This window comes from Podarcis bocagei (assembly GCF_964188305.1).
Source record: "Podarcis bocagei genome assembly, chromosome: 13".
Lineage (NCBI taxonomy): Eukaryota > Metazoa > Chordata > Lepidosauria > Squamata > Lacertidae > Podarcis > Podarcis bocagei.
In genome coordinates, this window is record NC_138138.1 from 16,599,165 (window position 1) to 16,619,507 (window position 20,343).

The window sequence follows — 20,343 nt, forward strand, 5'->3', positions numbered from 1 at the left end:
AGAGCCAAGACCAAGCAACAACAACAGCAACAGCTGCAGCTGCAACAAGCAAAGAGAAGAGGTTCGATCTTAGGCGTAACAGCCGGACTAGCTGGAACAACAGGACAGGACAAAGGAGCAGCCGTTTCTATGGATGCTGTGACAGAAGCTTTGCTTAAGATAAACCAGACTCTGGAGTCTTTGACAAAACAGACTTCAGAGAACACACAAAAATTAACAGAAATATCAACAAGGTTAAACCAGAATACAGAATCTATAAATAAATTGGTCGAGGAAAATGTCACCACGCGTCAAATTGCCGAAGAGGCCAAAGCCACAGCTGGAGAGACGCAGGAGAAATTAGAGCCACTTGCCAAGAAGGTTTATGAGCATGATGCAACCTTGGCCTTGTGGGAGTTACAGAGGAAAGAGAGAAACTTAAAATTAAGACTGATTCCGGAGAATGAAAGTGACAACCTTGTGGAATATTTGACACGGGAGTTTGCGGATTGCTGGGACTTGGAGGAAGACGATTTCAAAATCACAACTGCCTTTAGACTCGGCAAAAAGCAAGATAGAAAGACACCAAGAGATTGTTTGATCACACTCAGATCCAAGGAGGAAAGAGATAAAATTTTAGGACTACACTTTGGAAAAGCCCTCCAAATTGGAAATTCAGCAGTACAGATCTTTAAAGACATACCAAAATATATCTTGGACTTAAGAAACTTCTACAAGGATTTGGTGCTTTTGTTAAAGAAAAATCAGATCCGCTTCAGGTGGGAATTCCCACAAGGACTGTCATTCGACTACAAGGCAAAGAAAGTGAAAATAAAGACAATTCAAGATAAAGACAAATTTCTGGCAAGATATCAGGAGGACCTACAGAAGGGGACTGTGGACGTACTTGCAGAACAGAGGAGAGCACTGGACATCCTGAGTCTCTCGTTTGGACAAAAACCACCACCGTCAGAAGAAGAGCAACAACTTGGAGCTGTTGGAGGAGCCTTAAGAAAATAACAAGATGGCTCTGCAATTCCTTAGTTGGAATTGTAATGGACTGAATGGGCCTTTGAAGAGAAGACAAGTATTTCATATTTTGAACAGAGAACAATTGGATTTGATATGTTTACAAGAAACTCACATAACTAGAGCCCACAGGAGATTACTCACAAATAAAAGGTTAGGACAAGAATTTATTTCATCAGACAAAGTTAAGAAGAGAGGAGTGGTAATATATGTGAAGGAGAAATGGGCTCCAAAAATGATATTTAAAGATGAACAAGGGAGATATCTGGCTGTGGAGATACAAGTACAAGGAGAAAAACTTTTAGTTGTTGGAATTTATGCACCAAATGAAGGCAAATCTGACTTCTTTAAGGGACTTCATGAAACTTTGACGGACTATCTGGATTATAATATGATAATCATGGGAGACATGAATGGCGTGGTCTCCACTAATATGGACAAGGCACAAAGACTAACAGTTACTAAAGAAGGGAGACTCCCTAAGACTTTTTTCGAAATGACAGAAAACATGGACTTGATAGACATTTGGAGAACAAGGAACCCTCTGGAGAGAGAGGGAACCTTCTTCTCCCAAGCAATGATGACCTGGACCAGAATTGACCAAATCTGGGTTACTAGTGGATTGGCTCCAAAGATTAAGAAAGTGGAAATCTGCCCAAAAACTTGCTCCGACCATAACGCCGTGAAGATGGAGATGAAACTCACAATAACCGGTCAATTTAGATGGAGAATGAATGACACCCTCTTTCGAGATAAGGAGATTCTCACGAAGGCCCAAAAGACCTTAAAAGATTATTTTGAAATAAATTTGAGGACTGACGTGGAGAAAAGAGTGATCTGGGATGCAAGTAAAGCTGTTATGAGAGGATTTTTGATTCAACAAAATTCAATAAAGAGGAAAAAACAAAATGAGAAAAAAGAGAAGATCTTGGAAATGATAAAGGAAGGAGAGAGGAAACTAAGAACAAAACCAAAGTCTCAGGACATTTTAAGAGAGATTAAGTTATATCAAACTCAATATATGGAATTGATGAACCAAGAGATTGAATGGAAGATAAAGCAAATGAAACAAAAGACTTTTGAATCAGCAAATAAATGCGGTAAACTTTTGGCATGGCAATTGAAGAAAAGGCAGAAACTAAATACAGTTACAAGCCTAGAGGTTGATGGAAAGAGCATATCTAAACCTAATGAAATTAGAAATTGCTTTTTAAGTTATTTCAAAAAACTTTACACCCAAGGCCCGCAAAATGAAGAAGATATAGACAAATTCCTTGGAAGATATGGATTACAAAATATCTCTCAGCAAAGTAAGATGGACTTGAACCAGAGAATCTCAGAACAAGAGATAGAGGCTGCCATTCAGAGTATGCAACTGGGCAAATCTCCGGGACCAGATGGACTGACTTCTAGATACTACAAATCGCTGAAGGAATGGTTGATTCAACCACTAAGAGAAGTTTGTAATGAGATCCTTGAGGGAAAAAGGGCACCTGAATCGTGGAAAGAGGCATATATTTCACTCATACCAAAGTCAGAGACTGAAAAGACTCAACTCAAGAACTACCGCCCGATATCACTCCTTAATGTGGATTACAAAATTTTTGCAGACATTTTGGCAAAAAGATTTAAAAGAGTTTTGATGGAGAAGATTCATAAAGACCAAGCAGGCTTTCTCCCTAAAAGACACCTAGCAGACAATGTAAGGAATGTAATAGACATTTTGGAAAAGCTGGAGGTGAATATAAACACTAAAGCAGTATTGATCTTTGTGGACGCGGAGAAAGCCTTTGATAATATCTCTTGGAGTTTTATGAGGAAGAATCTTCATGGGATGGGGGTAGGCCAGGGTTTTGAGAATGGTATGGCTGCAATATATTCTGAACAAAAAGCTAAGCTGATTGTAAATAATGTCGTGACTGAGGAACTTAAGATAGAAAAAGGAACTCGGCAGGGGTGCCCAATTTCCCCATTACTTTTTATTTCGGTTCTGGAGGTGTTGCTGAATATGATAAGAAATGACCAGCAGGTCAAAGGTGTGCAGGTCGGAGCTAAACATTACAAGTTAAGAGCGTATGCAGATGACCTAGTATTGACTTTGCAAGAGCCAAACACTAGTACGAAAAGGGTTTTAGAAATAATTCAACAATTTGGCCAGGTGGCTGGATTTAAGTTGAATAAGCAAAAAACTAAAGTCTTAGGGAAAAACCTAACAGATATGGAAAAGGAGAAATTTCAGGAGGAAACAGGTTTGACAGTGGTTAAGAAAGTCAAATACCTAGGGGTTTATTTAACACCTAAGAATGTTAATTTGTATAAGGATAATTATGAAAAATGTTGGTCAGAGATTAAAAAAGATCTAGAAATATGGTCAAATCTGAAACTGTCAATGTTAGGCCGAATTGCAGTAATTAAAATGAATGTATTGCCGAGAATGTTATTTTTGTTTCAGACCTTGCAGATTCTCGACAAGATGGAATGTTTTAAGAGGTGGCACAAAGACATTTCGAAATTTGTCTGGCAGGGCAAAAAGCCCCGAATTAAATTCAAAATACTGACTGACGCTAAAGAAAGAGGGGGTTTTGCCCTGCCGGACCTAAAATTGTACTATGAGGCAGCAGCGTTTTGCTGGCTGAAAGAATGGATGCTCCTCGAGAACACGGACATCTTGGATCTGGAAGGCTTCAATAATGCTTTTGGTTGGCATGCATATCTTTGGTATGACAAGGTTAACAGTACCTTTAAAAATCACATTGTTAGAAAAGCATTATTTAATGTCTGGATAAGATACAAAGACTTATTGGAAAATAAAACCCCTAGATGGGTGTCACCAGTGGAGGCTAAAGCAGTGAAGAAACTCAATATGGAGGTCGGATGGCCGAAGTATTGGGAAATTTTAGAACAGGATGGAGACAAGGTTAAACTACAAAGTCAGGAGAAATTGAAGCACAAAGTAGAAAATTGGTTTCAATATCGTCAAATAATGGAAATTTTTAAACAGGATAGGAAAATCGGTTTCCAAGTGGAGAAATCAAAACTAGAGACCGAATTGTTAGAACCCAATACTAAGAATTTATCTAGAATGTATAACTTGCTGTTGAAATGGAACACACAGGATGAAACAGTTAAATCTGCTATGATTAAGTGGGCGCAGGATGTTGGACACAACATTATGTCAGATGACTGGGAATGGTTATGGAACACCGGTATCAAATTTACGGCATGTAATGCCTTAAAGGAAAACATTATGAAAATGGTATACAGGTGGTACATGACCCCAGTCAAGTTGGCAAAAATCTACCATTTGCCCGATAATAAATGTTGGAAATGTAAAGAGACTGAAGGCACTTTTTACCACCTTTGGTGGACATGCCCGAAGATAAAGGTCTTCTGGGAAATGATCTATAATGAAATGAAAAAGGTACTTAAATGTACATTTTCTAAAAAACCAGAGGCCTTTCTCTTGGGCATTGTCGGCCAATTGGTGACAAAGAAAGATAGAAATTTCTTTATGTATGCCACAACAGCAGCAAGAATACTCATCGCAAAGTATTGGAAGACACAAGATTTACCTACTCTGGAAGAATGGCAGATGAAAGTGATGGACTATATGACACTGGCTGAGATGACAGGCAGAATCCGTGACCAACGCAAAGAGATGGTGGAAGAAGAATGGAAAAAATTTAAGAGCTATCTTAAGGACTACTATAAACTTAACGAATGTTAAAATGTTGTGGTTGCCGGAAGTAACAGGGTACAGGGATACAAGGCTAGATAATAAAGGAGGACTAAGATGACAGAGATTAGAAAGTAACAATTGGAAGTTGCTAGTTCAAATATGGACACTGGGATGCAGAGAGGGGGGGTATGGGGAAGTCCAAGAAAAGAGGTTTATGAAAATATCTTTGAAAGTATTTTGTATGTTTGTTTTGTTTTGTGTTTGTTTGTTTTTCTTAAAAATGCTGTAAAACCAATAAAAATTTATTAAAAAAAAAAAAGGAAACTTCTCCAAGCACAAGGGTGTTTGCCCTATACTGCGATTTCTAAGAGCTGCGTTAGCTGAAGAGACGTGGTCTCCCCCCCCCCCAAATAAATGGACTGAGATTCTGCCCAGTTACTGAGCAAGAGAATGTCGTCGCAACTCATTGCAACATTGCGAATGGGCAGCTTTGGTACGAATTGGGCAATTCCACTTCCAGGCTGTGAGAGATGGGTTATTAAAAGCACAGAATCCAAACGGTTGGGGTTTTTTTTTAAGGTGTTTCCTTGAGGAAGGATGTGAGGGCAGTTCCGGATGTCTTGCTCTTCGCAGGTGAGCTTCAGCATTGAAGCAAAGGTGCGTGGCTGCCCCGCGGAACCACAGAAGACTTTCACCATCAAGCCGGTGGGCTTTGAGGACAGCCTGACGGTGCAGGTGAACTTCGACTGCGACTGCCGTTGCCAAAAGTTTGCCAAGCCGGACAGTGACATCTGCAGCAACGGCAACGGCACCTTTGAATGCGGCATGTGCCGCTGCCACCCGGGCCGCCTGGGCACCCAGTGCGAGTGCTCCGAGGAGGAATACAGCCCCTCGCAGCTGGATAACTGCAGCCCTCGCCAGGGGCAGCCTGCTTGCAACCAGCGGGGAGAATGTATCTGTGGCCAGTGCGTCTGCTACAGCAGTGACTTCGGCAAGATCTCCGGCAAGTACTGTGAATGCGATGACTTCTCCTGCGTCCGGTTCAAGGGCGAGCTGTGCTCTGGTAAGTGGGGAAATGTCATGGGGTTGGGGGCCTTGGAACTGGGCTTTTGAGAACTTGGTGCAATTTGAAATGAAAGGGCTCACGCTGCGTTCCGTTCGTCCCCTTCTCTGATCAAGCAGACACACGGAAGTTGTAGCCCCAAACATCTGGCTGCTTGGGTGGGGGGCTGTTGGCGCACCGTAGGAATGGATGGCGCTCTCAAACTTTTTGTGTCTAGCCAGAAAGGTTTGGTTTCCTCTTCAGATTTCACAGGGGAAGCTCTGTGCCCAATTGCAATGTCCCACCTTTGAATCGATCCGAGATTATGTTGCAGAAAGGGCAGTACCTTTTTAAACACATGTGCAGAGGCGTAGCATTGGGGGGGGGCAGGGGGCGGGACAGTGAGGCCATGGCCCCAGGCACACATTTTTGAGGGAGTGGTACCTACTCACAAGTCAATAGTCAATACAGTGGTACCTCGGATTACATATGCTTCAGGTTACAGGCTCCGCTAACCCAGAAATATTACCTCAGGTTAAGAACTTTGCTTCAGGATGAGAACAGAAATCATGCTCCGGCGGCACGGCAGCTGTGGGAGGCCCCGGTAGCTAAAGTGGTACCTCAGGTTAAGAACAGTTCCAGGTTAAGAACAGTTTCAGGTTAAGAACGGAGCTCCAGAACGAATTAAGGACTTAACCCGAGGTACCACTGTTGTAACAAAAACTAATCCATTCAAAAGTATGTATTCTGACAAGAATTACAAACTCAAGTATAGATTACAAACTCAAACTCATAAATATATGTATAACACAATAATTTGTTACAAAGATTTTCTCTTTTTCACTCGACAATAATGTTGATCAAAGCTCAAGATACGCATTCATCCACCCACACGTAGTTGTTATCCCTGAGAAACGTAGAAAATAACAGGACATGTTTATCCAAAAGTCTTCAAACCTACACAACCTTTTAAAAATTAGCTGATGAAGGTGAATACATCGAAACAGGGCCCTGTCCTGGCTTCTAATCCATAACTGACTTCTGCTCTATGGTTGAAACTGAGTCTCCATCTGCAAGCTGATAAATTATAAGGATCAACATTATTGTCGAGTGAAAAATAGAAAATCTTTATAACGAATTATTGTGTTATATGTATATGAGTTTGAGTTTGTAATCTCTACTTGAGTTTGCAATTCTTGTCAGAATACATACTTTGGAATGGATTAGTTTTTGTTACTATTGACTATTGACTATTGACTTGTGAGTAGGGACCACTCCCACTATTGAAACTTACATTGGCCTGAGTTCTTGGTGCGCTTTTTTCTTGGTATATTTAATAACAAGAACTCCAACATGTTTAACACATTTTTGAGGGGGCACAATCAGACGCCCCCACAACAGGCCAGAGGCAGGTTGGTCTAGTGGTCAGGTGGATGGAGGCAGCAGGTAAGGGGCCTGTTGGAGGTGGGCTCCGTTCACCCTCCATGTGGGCTTCACACAGCCGCCCCCCGGCGTGTGCCCCCCCCCCAGCTCCCCAGTCCATCGGGTGTGGGGGGGGGACACCACACTTGCTCCACCTCAGGTACCGGCAACCCATGCTATGTCACTGGGCATGTGCCCTGGTTCCTTTTCCTTCAGAGAATAATTATCCATTTTTATCAACATGCATCCAACAGTCAATGTTTTTTTTAAAGCAAAGAGGTTTGTAGCTTTGGACACACATCACAAGCACAGTGCCAACTGAAGTCTTTCTAACAATAATCAATGCATAGAACCAGCCAGTTCTGGACAGAAATAAAGGTGTTCCTGAGGATCACCACACCCTCCTTCCCTTCCTAAGTGGTGTATCTGCTAGTCCTTGGCTCCTTTCCTTTAGGACGAGGCCCCAAATGGCAAAGATTTAATTGTAGCTGAGCTTTGATGTGGGAAAAGTACTCACATACTTACTCTGCGAGGTCTGCCAGAAATCAGTTTCTTGCTGATCTATGCTAAGCAGATTACCCTGTCCAAGAGAGTTATTTGGGATATGGGAGGGGGAAAAGGGAAAAACATGGGGTTTGGATCTTGGAAGGGATTAAGGAATAAGTGCACTTTTGGCCTCACTTCTGAAAGGGGACCTGGAAGCTCCTGGCTGAAAGATAGTTCATACAGATAGATAGATAGATAGATAGATAGATAGATAGATAGATAGATAGATAGATAGATGATAGATAGATAGATAGATAGATAGATAGATAGATAGATAGATCATAATGACCTTTGAGGACTTTGTTTTAGCTATGCATAGTAGTTTTAATTCTGTTAACGTTTAATTGGTTTTTATTCTTATTTTCCATATGTTGTTAGCTATTTCCATTTTTATCTGTAAGCCGCCTTAAGTGTTCCCATCAGGGAAAAAGGCGGGATATAAGTAATTACTATAATAACTATATATACATAGGCAACAGAAACACACGCATACAGAACCTTTTGTATTTTGCCATAGGAGGTAGGATTCAAAAAGTAATAACATTTTTATTCAAGCATTTGGTGTTCACACGATAGCAAGCTCGTGGGGTTACACAAAACTCTTACTCAGGCAGGAACTGAATTTGTTTACCTCCTCAAATATGATTTCTGTGCAAGTGGAAAGCTTGATGTTGAAAGGGAGGTTGCCAGTTCAGCAGTGCTTCCTGGTCTGTGCTTGTAATTTATGACTTCTTGATCCAGACTTTGATTATGTCTGCTTCCCTGAAGGAGGAAAAGGCTGCTTGGGTGTGCCTTTCGTTTTAGTTACAGGATTCAGGGTGGCTCCGTGGGTGACTCAATGTGATAAGGACTGGTGGGGAAAGGGGCAACTGTTGTGGTTGTGTGAGCAGAGAGAATCATCCTTGCTCCTTGCACAGAGCAGCAGCGCATTCCGTTCCATATGAGTTTCTGTGTGTGTTGTGCAATACAACAAACATTGTGCAATGCGGCCGTTTGAGGTGTTTACAGCCCATTGATAAAGCAGGCATGCCATTCATTGCGTAAGCCGCTGTGATTCTTTTAGGAGAATACTGACCTTTGATACTCCATTCAGAGGATATCGTAGTAGAAACAAGACGCTCACATAAAGCATGGTTTGGCCCTGAATCCACCACTGAATTGGGAGATAATGTAGGCAAGCCTTCCCCTGCCCATCGCTAAAAGGCTGAGAGGAAACGAGAGGTGGGGAGCCACAGCAGCCTTGAATCTCACTTGGAGATGAGTGAATCTGTCAGTGTTGGTTTTCCCTCAGTTTCCCATTTTTCCTATCTTCAGTTCTCCACATTTCCAGGTTAGGTCTGTGATTAAAATAAAAAGTACCCATGAAAATTCATCAGCATTTTAGTGTGAATTTCTCCTCTGATACACACTTTCCATACACAGTTTTGCCCCATCCACACACTTCCGTAAAGCCGTTTTCCCTAAGGCAACACATTTTTGTAGGTTGTGTTCGCTAATTTATGCATTTCCATGCACATGTTGTTGCAGTATGTGCTTGTTGTTGTTGTTGTTTAGTCGTTTAGTCGTGTCCGACTCTTCGTGACCCCATGGACCAGAGCACGCCAGGCACTTCTGTCCTCCACTGCCTCCCGCAGTTTGATCAAACTCATGCTGGTAGCTTCAAGAACACCATCCAACCATCTCATTCTCTGTCGTCCCCTTCTCCTTGTGCCCTCCATCTTTCCCAACATCAGGGTCTTTTCCAGGGAGTCTTCTCTTCTCATGAGGTGGCCAAAGTATTGGAGCCTCAGCTTCACGATCTGTCCTTCCAGTGAGCGCTCAGGGCTGATTTCCTTCAGAATGGAGAGGTTTGATCTTCTTGCAGTCCATGGGACTCTCAAGAGTCTCCTCCAGCACCATAATTCAAAAGCATCAATTCTTCGGCGATCAGCCTTCTTTATGGTCCAGCTCTCACTTCCATACATCACTACTGGGAAAACCATGGCTTTTACTATACGGACCTTTGTTGGCAAGGTGATGTCTCTGCTTTTTAAGATGTTGTCTAGGTTTGCCATCGCCTTTCTCCCAAGGAGCAGGCGTCTTTTAATTTCGTGACTGCTGTCACCATTTGCACTGATCATGGAGCCCAAGAAAGTAAAATCTCTCACTGCCTCCATTTCTTCCCCTTCTATTTGCCAGGAGGTGATGGGCCCAGTGGCCATGATCTTCGGTTTTTTGATGTTGAGCTTCAGACCATATTTTGCACTCTCCTCTTTCACCCTCATTAAAAGGTTCTTTAATTCCTCTTCACTTTCTGCCATCAAGGTTGTGTCATCTGCATATCTGAGGTTGTTGATATTTCTTCCGGCAATCTTAATTCCGGCTTGGGATTCATCCAGCCCAGCCTTTCGCATGATGAGTTCTGCATATAAGTTAAATAAGCAGGGAGACAATATACAGCCTTGCCGTACTCCTTTCCCAATTTGGAACCAATCAGTTGTTCCATATCCAGTTCTAACTGTAGCTTCTTGTCCCACATAGAGATTTCTCAGGAGACAGATGAGGTGATCAGGCACTCCCATTTCTTTAAGAACTTGCCATAGTTTGCTGTGGTCAACACAGTCAAAGGCTTTTGCATAGTCAATGTGCTTGTTATCGGTTGTAAAACTGAGAGAATTTGGAAGACTGGCTGTGTTTCAGTTCATGTATGGTTTTCAAAAAGCATGGCTTGGCCCAAGCTCATTTCTAAATGTGAACTGAATTGAATTCCCCCAATCCCTTCTTCTTCTTTGGCGATCACTCGTAGCCGAGTAAGATTGTCTTCCATAAACACGGTTTAAATAATGAGTCCGTAAGTGACTGTGGAGGCCAATTCTGGATCCACACGTCCTTCCACAGTGGGGACATTGGTTCCCGGGCAGGAGTTGATCAATGTGTGGATTTGTCAAGCGTGCCTTCCTCTTAGCACGTTTCTCCCTTTTGTCCTGAGTTTGAGTGTCTTCAAAGCCCATGACACCTTTGGTAAAGGCTGTTCTCCAATTGGAGCGCTCACAGGCCAGTGTTTCCCAGTTGTCGGTGTTTATACTACATTTTTTTAGATTTGCCTTGAGACAGTCTTTAAACCTCTTTTGTTGACCACCAGCATTACGCTTTCCATTTTTAAGTTCGGAATAGAGTAGTTGCTTTGGAAGACAATAATCAGGCATTCGCACAACATGACCAGTCCAACAAAGTTGATGTTGAAGAATCATTGCTTCAACACTGGTGATCGTTGCTTCGTCCAGTATACTGATATTAATTCGCTTGTCTTCCCAAGTGATGTGCAAGATTTTTTGGAGACACCGTTGATGGAATCTTTTGAGAAGCCCGTTGCCATAGAACAGGCATGTCCAACCGATCAATCGCGGGGTATCCCTGGTCGATCGTGTGATCCTGACTGATCAACCCCCCCCCCCAATAAAATCTCAACAACTTTGGGCTTTCCTCCCCAGAAAAAGCTCAACAACTTTGGTCAATCCAATGGGTAAGATCACTGCCATTTTTTTAATAGTGGGAGTTGATCACAGTCTCTTGGGAGTTGGACATGCCTGCCATAGAGCACCCTCAGGCTTCAACATGGCAGCACTCACAGAGGGAGAGGAAAATACCCATTTCCCCCAGAGGCATTTTCTGACTGCGTGCTGCAGTGCCGCATGACAGGCAAAGGTGTCAGGAGTGCGTGCAGGAGCCAGGCCCTGTGACCAGTAGGACTCTGCAGGACTGGGGCCTTCCTAAGTTTGTTCTGAAGAGGCAAGGCAGGCCTCACACCTGGCCTCACACAGGTAAGGCCACTTGGTAACTCACTGCACCTGGTGGCAAGAGCCATTAAGGGATATAAGGTCAGCATTTCCCTTCAGCTCTTTGCCACAGCAACACGTTCCCTGCCTTGCTACGTTTGGCTCCTTGCTTCCTGAGCCTCGGACCTCGGCTCCTTGACTCCTTGCTTCTTGTTCCTCGGACCCTTGACTTCGTGACTCCCTGCTTCCTGACCCTCGGACCCCTGGCTTCTGGACTCTCGTTCCTGCTCCCACCCCACCATCTGCCCCCGGTCCTGACGTTCTCAGCTGGGACTTCAATTGCCCGTAGTCAGGACTGTGGCAAAAGGAAGCTGCCATCAGGTTGAGCACACAAATCGGGTCACAAATTTCAACATTTCCGGAATGGGAAATGTGGATGCTGAACATGGTTGCTCCCACATTCTTAATGACCCGTGTTCCTGTACTGCTGACCAGTGGCACACCTCGGGGGTCTCAAATTTCAGCGGACGCCTAAAACTGGCACCCTCTGCCTCTCGGCTTCCATTCTACATCATAGTTGTGACACCCCACCTGTCGCGCCCCTGAGGCTCTGCACCCGGTGCGACCAAACCGGCCACACTCCCCTGAATTTGCCTCTGCTTTCACAGTAGCCTGATGACCAGAAGTGAAGCAGGTGGCGATTTTCCTAGCATGGGAATAGGGTTTTTATAAAACACAGTCATCACATGCATTTATTTGTGCCTCGAGGCTGCAGTTAAGGTGTTGGAGCGAGACTGGTTTTTGTTAATTATTTAAAAAAGGTGCACAGACCTAACCCAGGGAAGTGGTTTTTCGCATGTAAACGTGAAAACCAGATAGATTTGCTACGGCTCCCAATTCCTTTTCTGTTCTTGTTGTTCTTTCCTCCACAAGCCTCGTCCTCCTCAGCAACTTTTGACTGGGTCATTGTCTCCCGGTTCATTCCATCGGAGTAATTAATTCTAAAGCGAGTGACAAACACGCACGGCCTGTTCTCTCAGTTGGCATGTGTTTTCCCCAGTGTCACTAGAGACTCCTCCTCCCAAACCAGCTGCTCCTTCTCTCCCCCCCCCTCCACCAGCCCAGCCGTGATTCACTTGAGTTTCTCATTAACCAGTCTTCTCCATAGTTAGCAGATGGTCTGCAGGTTGCCACCCACCCACTGTCCCAGGAGTGCGGTGGGAATATTTCCACAGCAGCCTTTCGTGGGGGCTCCAGATTGGAGCATGCGCCGCCCACACAACTAATGGTCTAACTGCACCAGTGGTTTAGCAAGGTCAGCACCTACTTGGGTGGGAATTAAATGTAAGCACAGGCCTTGGTGTCTGGCAACTGCGAGGTAAATTATTAAGAGTATACCCTCTGTTGCCTTGGCCCTTCCCCAACCCAGGGAGAATGTCTGCGCCAGCTGATACGATTTTTTTAAAAATAATTTTATTGAATAATACAATTAAATTTCCAGACATATCTGCAAAAACACAATCATTTACATATTTGCCAACATAAACTGTAGAAGAAAATAAAAAGTAAGAAGAAATGAAAAAAGAAGAAAGAAAAAGAAAAAAGAAGAGGGAAAGAAAGAAAATGCTGTTTTCCACAAACAGTAATTCCAGAATTATACTAACACATGTTATAAAATACAAATCTTGATTAAAATATCTTAAAACACTTCCACCACCTAAACCACACTTCTTTTGGTGGCAGTAGAGCAATAAGAACGGCAATGGGGCATTGGAGCCAGTAAGCGCCACCGCCACCCTACCCACCCCCTGGGACACAACACTGCTGCCTATGTTGGTTAGGCTGGTCCCCAGCCCTGCCAGTGAGCCCTCTGACGTTGGGATATCGCCAGTTAAGCCAAGCAGACTATAGCAGCAGTAGTTAGGGATGTTGGGTAATTCATACACATACTTTCAAGCATGTATTTGCAGTAACTTTTGGAGAAATGGCATTATTATTATTATTATTATTATTATTTTATTTTTATTATTATTTCTATACTGCCCTTCGTCTGAGAATCACTTGGTGGTTTTGCAATATAAGTGGAAGCTGAATTCTGAGTCTGTGGCCACATCCTGCACTTTTCATGTGCTGCGTCAGAATTGTAGCACACGGACAGCTCTGATTCTTACCTCTGTATTGCAGGCGAGGGTGTCAAAAGAAATTTTGCAGACGGTCCTCATAAACCATTTTTGCTCTGTCCCAATGAATGGATGGATGAATCCTTATTTGCGTCAGCCATCGGCCATAGCAATAAAACAACAATACGATGTAGAAACAATAGAAATAAAAAGTCAATTCCATAAATACATTTTTGGGTTTTGAAGCAATAGTCATATAGTGGATCGCTTCTTGGCCTTTTGGCTAAGATCAAGTGTAGTATCTGCTCTGTCAATGTGCACTCTGCTTCGATAGGTATGGGGTTTTGGCTTTTTGTTTTGGCTGGGGAGAAAGAGGGGTGAGAGTCGGTAACTTGAATGCTAAAACTGTTGTGCTCTCGGGTGAAGGCCTCCCGCGCCCCCACCCCTCCTGTTTAATTTGGGCTCCAACACCGGAACATAAGTCGCATTGTGATTTGCCCGCAGGTCATGGAGAATGCGTCTGTGGTGACTGCGCGTGCGACCCTGACTGGACGGGAGCCTACTGCAACTGCACCACCCGGACTGACACCTGCATGTCTAGCAACGGGCTGGTATGCAGCGGACAAGGCCGCGGCTACTGTGCCTGCGGGAAATGCGTCTGCACCCAGCCTGGCTCTTACGGAGATACCTGTGAGAAATGCCCAACCTGCCCCGATGCCTGCACTATCAAGAAGTGAGCAAGAGGGAGCTGTGATTGTGTGTGTGTGTGTGTGTGTGTGCGCGCGCGCGTGCGCCAGTTGTCTGTCGTTTCTCAGAGCAACACAAAATCATTAAAGTAAACATCATAGCAGGAGGAAACCTGCTACAGACATGTAGAATATTAGGGTGCAAGGTTGCATTCTTAACTCTGATGATGATAATTAATTAATTAATTAATTAATTTAGTTTAATTTATTTATTTATTATTTATACCCCGCCCACCTGGTTTGGTTTCCCCAGCCACTCTGGGCGGCTCCCAACCGAATATTAAAAACACAATACAGCATTAAACGTTTAAAACTTCCCTGCAGTGGTACCTTGGGTTACAGACACTTCAGCTTACAAACGCTTCAGGTTACAGACTCCGCTAACCCAGAAATAGTACCTCGGGTTAAGAACTTTGCTTCAGGATGAGAACAGAACTCGTGTGGCGGTGATGCTGCGGCAGTGGGAAGCACCATTAGCTAAAGTGGTGCTTCAGGTTAAGAACAGTTACAGGTTAAGAACGGACCTCCAGAACGAATTAAGTTCTTAACCCGAGGTACCACTTTATTTGCTATGCCGCTCAATTTGAAAGGGGCTTCGCTGGAACAGCAAAGTACAAGTTTCAGGAAGACCAAAATTCTAATAAGGAATGGGGAAAATTTATAACTTAAAGACCATTGTAAACAGTTAAATTTGTTAGTAGGATTGGAACAGCACTTGTAGTTTAAGGTTGATGCTGGACATAATGGGAAGAGGTTAAAGGGTTTGGATTATCATAAAAGATGTGGGAGGAACTGATTAATAATAGGACCCACGTAGGGGAGGACGGAAGTCCAAGAGATTCGTTGGAATCTTGTTTTTTTATGATTTATGTTTGATACATCTCTGTAAAATTTTAAGTTGAAAAATCAAATAAATTAATTTTAAAAACAACAACAAAGTACAGTCGTACCTTGGAAGTCAAACAGCTTAGTTCTCGAAAGTTTTGGCTCCCGAACGCCGCAAACCTGAAGTGAGTGTTCCAGTTTTCAAACATTCTTTTGGAAGCTGAACATCTGACGGGGCTTCCACAGCTTCCAATTGGCTGCAGGAGCTGTGCTTTGGTTTCTGAACTTTTTGGAAGTCAAATGGACTTCCGGAACAGATTCTGTTCAACTTCCAAGTTTGAAAAGTTGACACAAAAAAAGAAGGGAGCAAGGGGCATGTAAAAGCTTTAATCAACCCTTCGTTCTTACTCACTCATCCTGAGATTTCATTCCTTCTCGTGAATACCTGAGAAGCAGCCTAAAGCCCTGAAATATTATTCATAATTACTATTTATAAATTCTTACATTTTTCTAGGCACTGTGCAAATACTCCATTTTCAAATCAAGTCTGTGGCTTCAGTCCTAACAGTCTAGCCAATATGACACAGGAGGGATGGGGAGGGGAGGGAGCAAGAAACGAGCTAACTTGGACACTGGTTGTTAAAGTTGCATCGCAGTTCTTCTGATGACTGGCTGAAAAAAGGAGACAGTTCAGGGAGGAGCCCAATGAATGGGGAACGTGTTCCACTCCCCCCCCCCCCGCTGCAGTTGGGTAGGACTGTGGCTAACAGAGTGATGGTTCAGGAAGAGCTAAAGGGCAGCTGGGTGATGCTGATGGAGCCCAAGGTGTTTGAGATCCAAGATACGACTGTATAGCCTCTGTTTTTGCAGTCATGGGATGTGGAGCCAGCATCCCTTGGCCTGCTTCATTATTCTCACTGTACCTGATTCTTCCTCTTACGCAGGGAGTGCGTGGAATGCAAGAAGTTTGAGAGGGGGACCCTGATGGAGCAAGAGACCTGCAACCGCAACTGCCGGGACGTGATTGAATTGGTGCAGGAGCTAGGTGTGTAAGAAACATGAGGGTCTCTGCGTGACCAAGAGACCTGCCTCAGGAAGGGATGGCAACTGTGCCAGTTCTTTCTTGCGTGATTAACAGCCACCCAAACCCAACACCATTCTTCCTCTCGTATTTTAGCTGCCGGCCATCTTTTCTTTTAGCAGATGCTTTGGGATGACAGGAAGAATAACTTCTGCGTGCAATGTGTATGTAACAAGAGGTGGAAATGAATGGCCTCTAATCTCATTTAAAAGAAAATGGGCAAATGCACAAAAACCTAGAGAACACCAATGATACCAAACAAGTACCTTAAGAGGTATCCGCTGCCTTGCAGGACATCTTTGGGAAGAAGAAAGGGATAAGAGTAAATGCTGCACAAATCCAGAGTAGAGTCCCTAAGACGGTTGGATGGCTTCTTGTACGCCTCCTTCCGGAAACTCCTGCAGCCAAGCTGGTGCCAAATTGTATTTCTCTGCTTGCCTTTGGACCACATCAGTGAGGCTGAGGGGGGATCTTTGCTAGAGATGGGAAGGTCTGGGGGAAAACTGGAAAAATGGAGGGAAAACCAGGTTTTTTTCTGTTTTTCCCCAAAGCCATTTTCTTCTAGAAAAAAAACAACAGTTTGATATAGTTTGAATATTCCACGCACACACACCCATTTTTCTGGGGGGAAAGCAGCTTCAGGGGGGAACGGGGGGACGACGACTGTTTTTTTCCTCATTTTTTCCAGTTTTTTCCCCCAGGCCTTCCCATCTCTAGGACTCTTGGCCCAGGACCTCCATAGGCACCACCAGGCTTGTGCCATGGAAATCTCCATTGTCCCTCTCTCGAGAGGAAGGTGCCAAGAACCTTAAGAGGACTCCATCCAGAACTCCTCAGACTCCATTGGTTTATGGCAGTTTCCCTCAAACATGGGTCCCCAGGTGGTGTTGGACTACAATTCCCATCATTCCCAACCAGCATGGCCAATAGGGATGATGGGGCTTGTAGTCCAACAACAGCCAGTTAGGTGCAATGATCGGGGAAGACTATGATCTATGGGATGCAACATCTCAATAGGTCCACCACCTCCATGGAGTCGAATGATGGCTACAAACCTAAATCTCATCAGGAAGTGGCCTGACTGCTACAAGAGTGTTAGGATGAATTGCATAGATAGCTCAGTTGGTTAGAGCGTGGTGCTGATAATGCCAAGGTTTGCAGGTTTGATCCTCGTATGGGACGGCTGGGTATTCCTCCATTGCAACTCTGATTCTATGAATTCCCTGACATCTAGAGTACATCTAGAGCTCAGAATACCTGACCCAGAGTGTGGCCTGCCACATGTATTGCGTGTTGTGGTCCAAAAAAATCCAGAGGGCATCATGTTGGGAAAGGCTGATCCCTGTATCTAGAGCCCTACACCAGCTACAAACATTCAACTAGACTAGAATAGGAGATGGAATTTATGTAGAGCACAGCAGCCTCCTCCCATGAGCCCTGAGATGATGTTGGCAATGAATCAAGGACCCAGGCTCACAGATTCAAATCAGCTTATGAGTATTTGAGTAGGAGCACCTTCTTTTTGTGTGGCCCCAATCTGAATGCTTGTGACACCCCTAGTCTCACTTCTGAACTTCCCAAGGGCAACTGTTGGGCCAGTTCCTGAAAGCAAAGGATGCGGGTGGCGCTGTGGTCTAAACCACTGAGCTTCTTGGGCTTGCCGATCAGAAGGTTGGTGGTCCGAATCCCCGCGGCGGAGTGAGCTCCCGTTGCTCTGTCCCAGCTCCTGCCCACCTAGCAGTTCAAAAGCATGCCAATGTGAGTAGATAAATAGGTACCACTGTGGCGGGAAGGTAAACGGCATTTCCGTGTGCTCTGGCTTCCGTGACGGTGTTCCATTGCATCAGAAGCGGTTTAGCCATGCTGGCCACATGACCCAGAAAGCTGTCTGCGGACAAACACTGGCTCCCTCAGCCTGAAAGCGAGATGAGCGCCACAACCCCATAGTCTCCTTTGACTGGACCTAACCATCCAGGGGTCCTTTACTTTTTAGTTTACTTACTCCTGAAAGCGCTATGTGTAGGACTAAATGTTTCCATGTTCTTTCTTCTCACCTGCCCCCTCCCCTTGTGTAGGAGACAAGGGGAAGGATGCTGTGAATTGCACTTACAAGGATGAGAATGACTGCGTGGTACGTTTCCAGTACTATGAAGACTCCAGCGGCAAGTCCATCCTCTATGTCATTGAGGAGCCAGGTGAGGATGAAATCCACGTAAATGAGGCTTGATCTTTGGAGATTAGCGGGGCCCCCCCCTTAATCTGCAACTTGAAAAATGCAGCTACAGCGATGCACACAGAACTTCAGATAGTTTCATTAGCGAGAGGGGGAAAACATTTTTAATAAGGTTCCTGTTGCAAGGAACTTACAAACTTAATTTATGTATTGGGGAAGAAAAAAGAAGAAGGGAGATGTTCGTTTGAAAAGAGAACAAGAAGAACATACGTTTAAAGAAGATTTATTGAATATATGGAGGAGAACTGTGCATATTTGAAAACATGGACAGCATTAAGATAAATTTGACAATGTAAATAAGTTTTGATGGATGTAGTGCAAAATGAACCATGGAAAGAAAGGAAGGAAAGTCATTGAGGAGAGCCACTCTCATGTGGGATGGAAATTATCGCCGTGCATTCTCAGTAGAGATCTCTACTGGTGTGCAGATGTGGGTTGTGGAGAGAGGATGGGAATACCAAAGTAGGAAACTTAGGAAGTTTCGCAGCCCTTGCGTGATACCACGTGCTTCTCTTGCAGACTGTCCCAAAGGGCCAGACATCCTGGTCGTTCTCCTTTCTGTGACGGGAGCCATTTTGCTTATTGGCTTGGCTACTCTGCTCATCTGGAAACTGCTCATCACCATCCACGACCGGCGGGAGTTCGCCAAGTTTGAAGAAGAGCGGGCCAGGGCTAGATGGGACACGGTGAGAAACACAAGAGGCGGTTGATGGGGGAGTAGAAAACAGCCCTGCAACATTTCTGCTGCAGCGGGGGAAAGAGTTTCTTGTAGTGATCCCTAGTTCAGCTTCCATATTCTGGCAATCCTCATGTTGTGGATCATTTCAGCCACGGATATCAGGCTTATACCAGTTTGCAAACTAGACATTGAGGGGGAAACAGTGTGGGTGTCGCCAACTCACATCCATTCCTATTTTTCCAGCACTGTGCTGCTGAAAAAACATATGACTAGACTCATTGTGCTAGCATTTCCTGCCCTTTGCTCTGCTTCATTAACTAATGCCTGCAGGGAAGGAGAGAAAAACACTAAAATAACGATGACATGTCATGTTCTCAAATGCACGCTGCCAGGGAGATATGCTAGAACCCGTGTGCTTTGGGTATATTACAGAATCCTGGGGTTGTCAGTTTGGTGAGAATAATTAGAGATTCCAATCCCTGCCTCGCAGAATTATGTTTGCCAGGGTTCACTGGGGCAAGAGAACTGTTAAACTGGTTTAAGCCTATATGCAGACACCTTTTGACAATGGCCGTGAATTAGCAGGTACAGGTTATGGTTACCCTGCTATATTTCTCCGTTTCAGGCCAACAACCCATTGTACAAAGGAGCTACCTCGACCTTCACCAACATCACGTACCGTGGGAATTCGTGAAGAGAGACAAGGCCTTGCAGGGCCTTCCTTACTGATGTTTACAGAACAGTCTGTGTTGCGCTGGCATGTGTGTTGTCTGTGTGCGTTGTGTGCGTATGTGAGATGTTTTAACAGCTGTTGCTCAAATGGTTCCGGAGCTTTTGCTCTGCGTTGTTCTGCTGCCATGTGTGAACTATGCACTATGCTTCCGAGATTCTCTGTTTACCTCAGCTCACCTAGTACTGTGGGCCCAGATCCCCTACGCTGAAGGAGAAAGCGGGACTCTCTCGTCAGTGGGAAGAGCATTGCGCAAATCCCTTGGAGGGGACCGGACGCTCTAGTTGTATAAAATTAAGGGGCAGGAATGTTGAGATGCAATCTAACTCTGAAGGGTTTTACTAATCAGGTTTGGAATTGGGTAGTTTTCCCTCCAGAAACAAACTTCCCCAGTTCAGATTATTGCTAACTCACTCCTAGCTGAGCCCAAACTCCTCCCGAAGTTTCACACCTGGTTTGAAACGGCTCAGCTGGTGA

General features: G+C 44.3%; 1 protein-coding gene across 1 annotated transcript in view; it reads left to right on the forward strand.

The window, feature by feature from the left end:
• The window catches only part of ITGB3 (integrin subunit beta 3), a 61,959-nt gene extending 41,622 nt beyond the window's left edge, over nucleotides 1–20,337 (forward strand). Inside the window, exons 10-15 of the mRNA XM_081166280.1 lie at nucleotides 5,321–5,750; nucleotides 14,077–14,305; nucleotides 16,088–16,188; nucleotides 18,300–18,419; nucleotides 18,977–19,143; nucleotides 19,762–20,337. Coding sequence (XP_081022406.1) covers nucleotides 5,321–5,750; nucleotides 14,077–14,305; nucleotides 16,088–16,188; nucleotides 18,300–18,419; nucleotides 18,977–19,143; nucleotides 19,762–19,830 — 1,116 coding nt within the window. The 3' untranslated portion in view covers nucleotides 19,831–20,337. The remainder of the gene's footprint in view (nucleotides 1–5,320; nucleotides 5,751–14,076; nucleotides 14,306–16,087; nucleotides 16,189–18,299; nucleotides 18,420–18,976; nucleotides 19,144–19,761) is intronic.
• The last annotated feature ends 6 nt before the right edge of the window (nucleotides 20,338–20,343 follow it).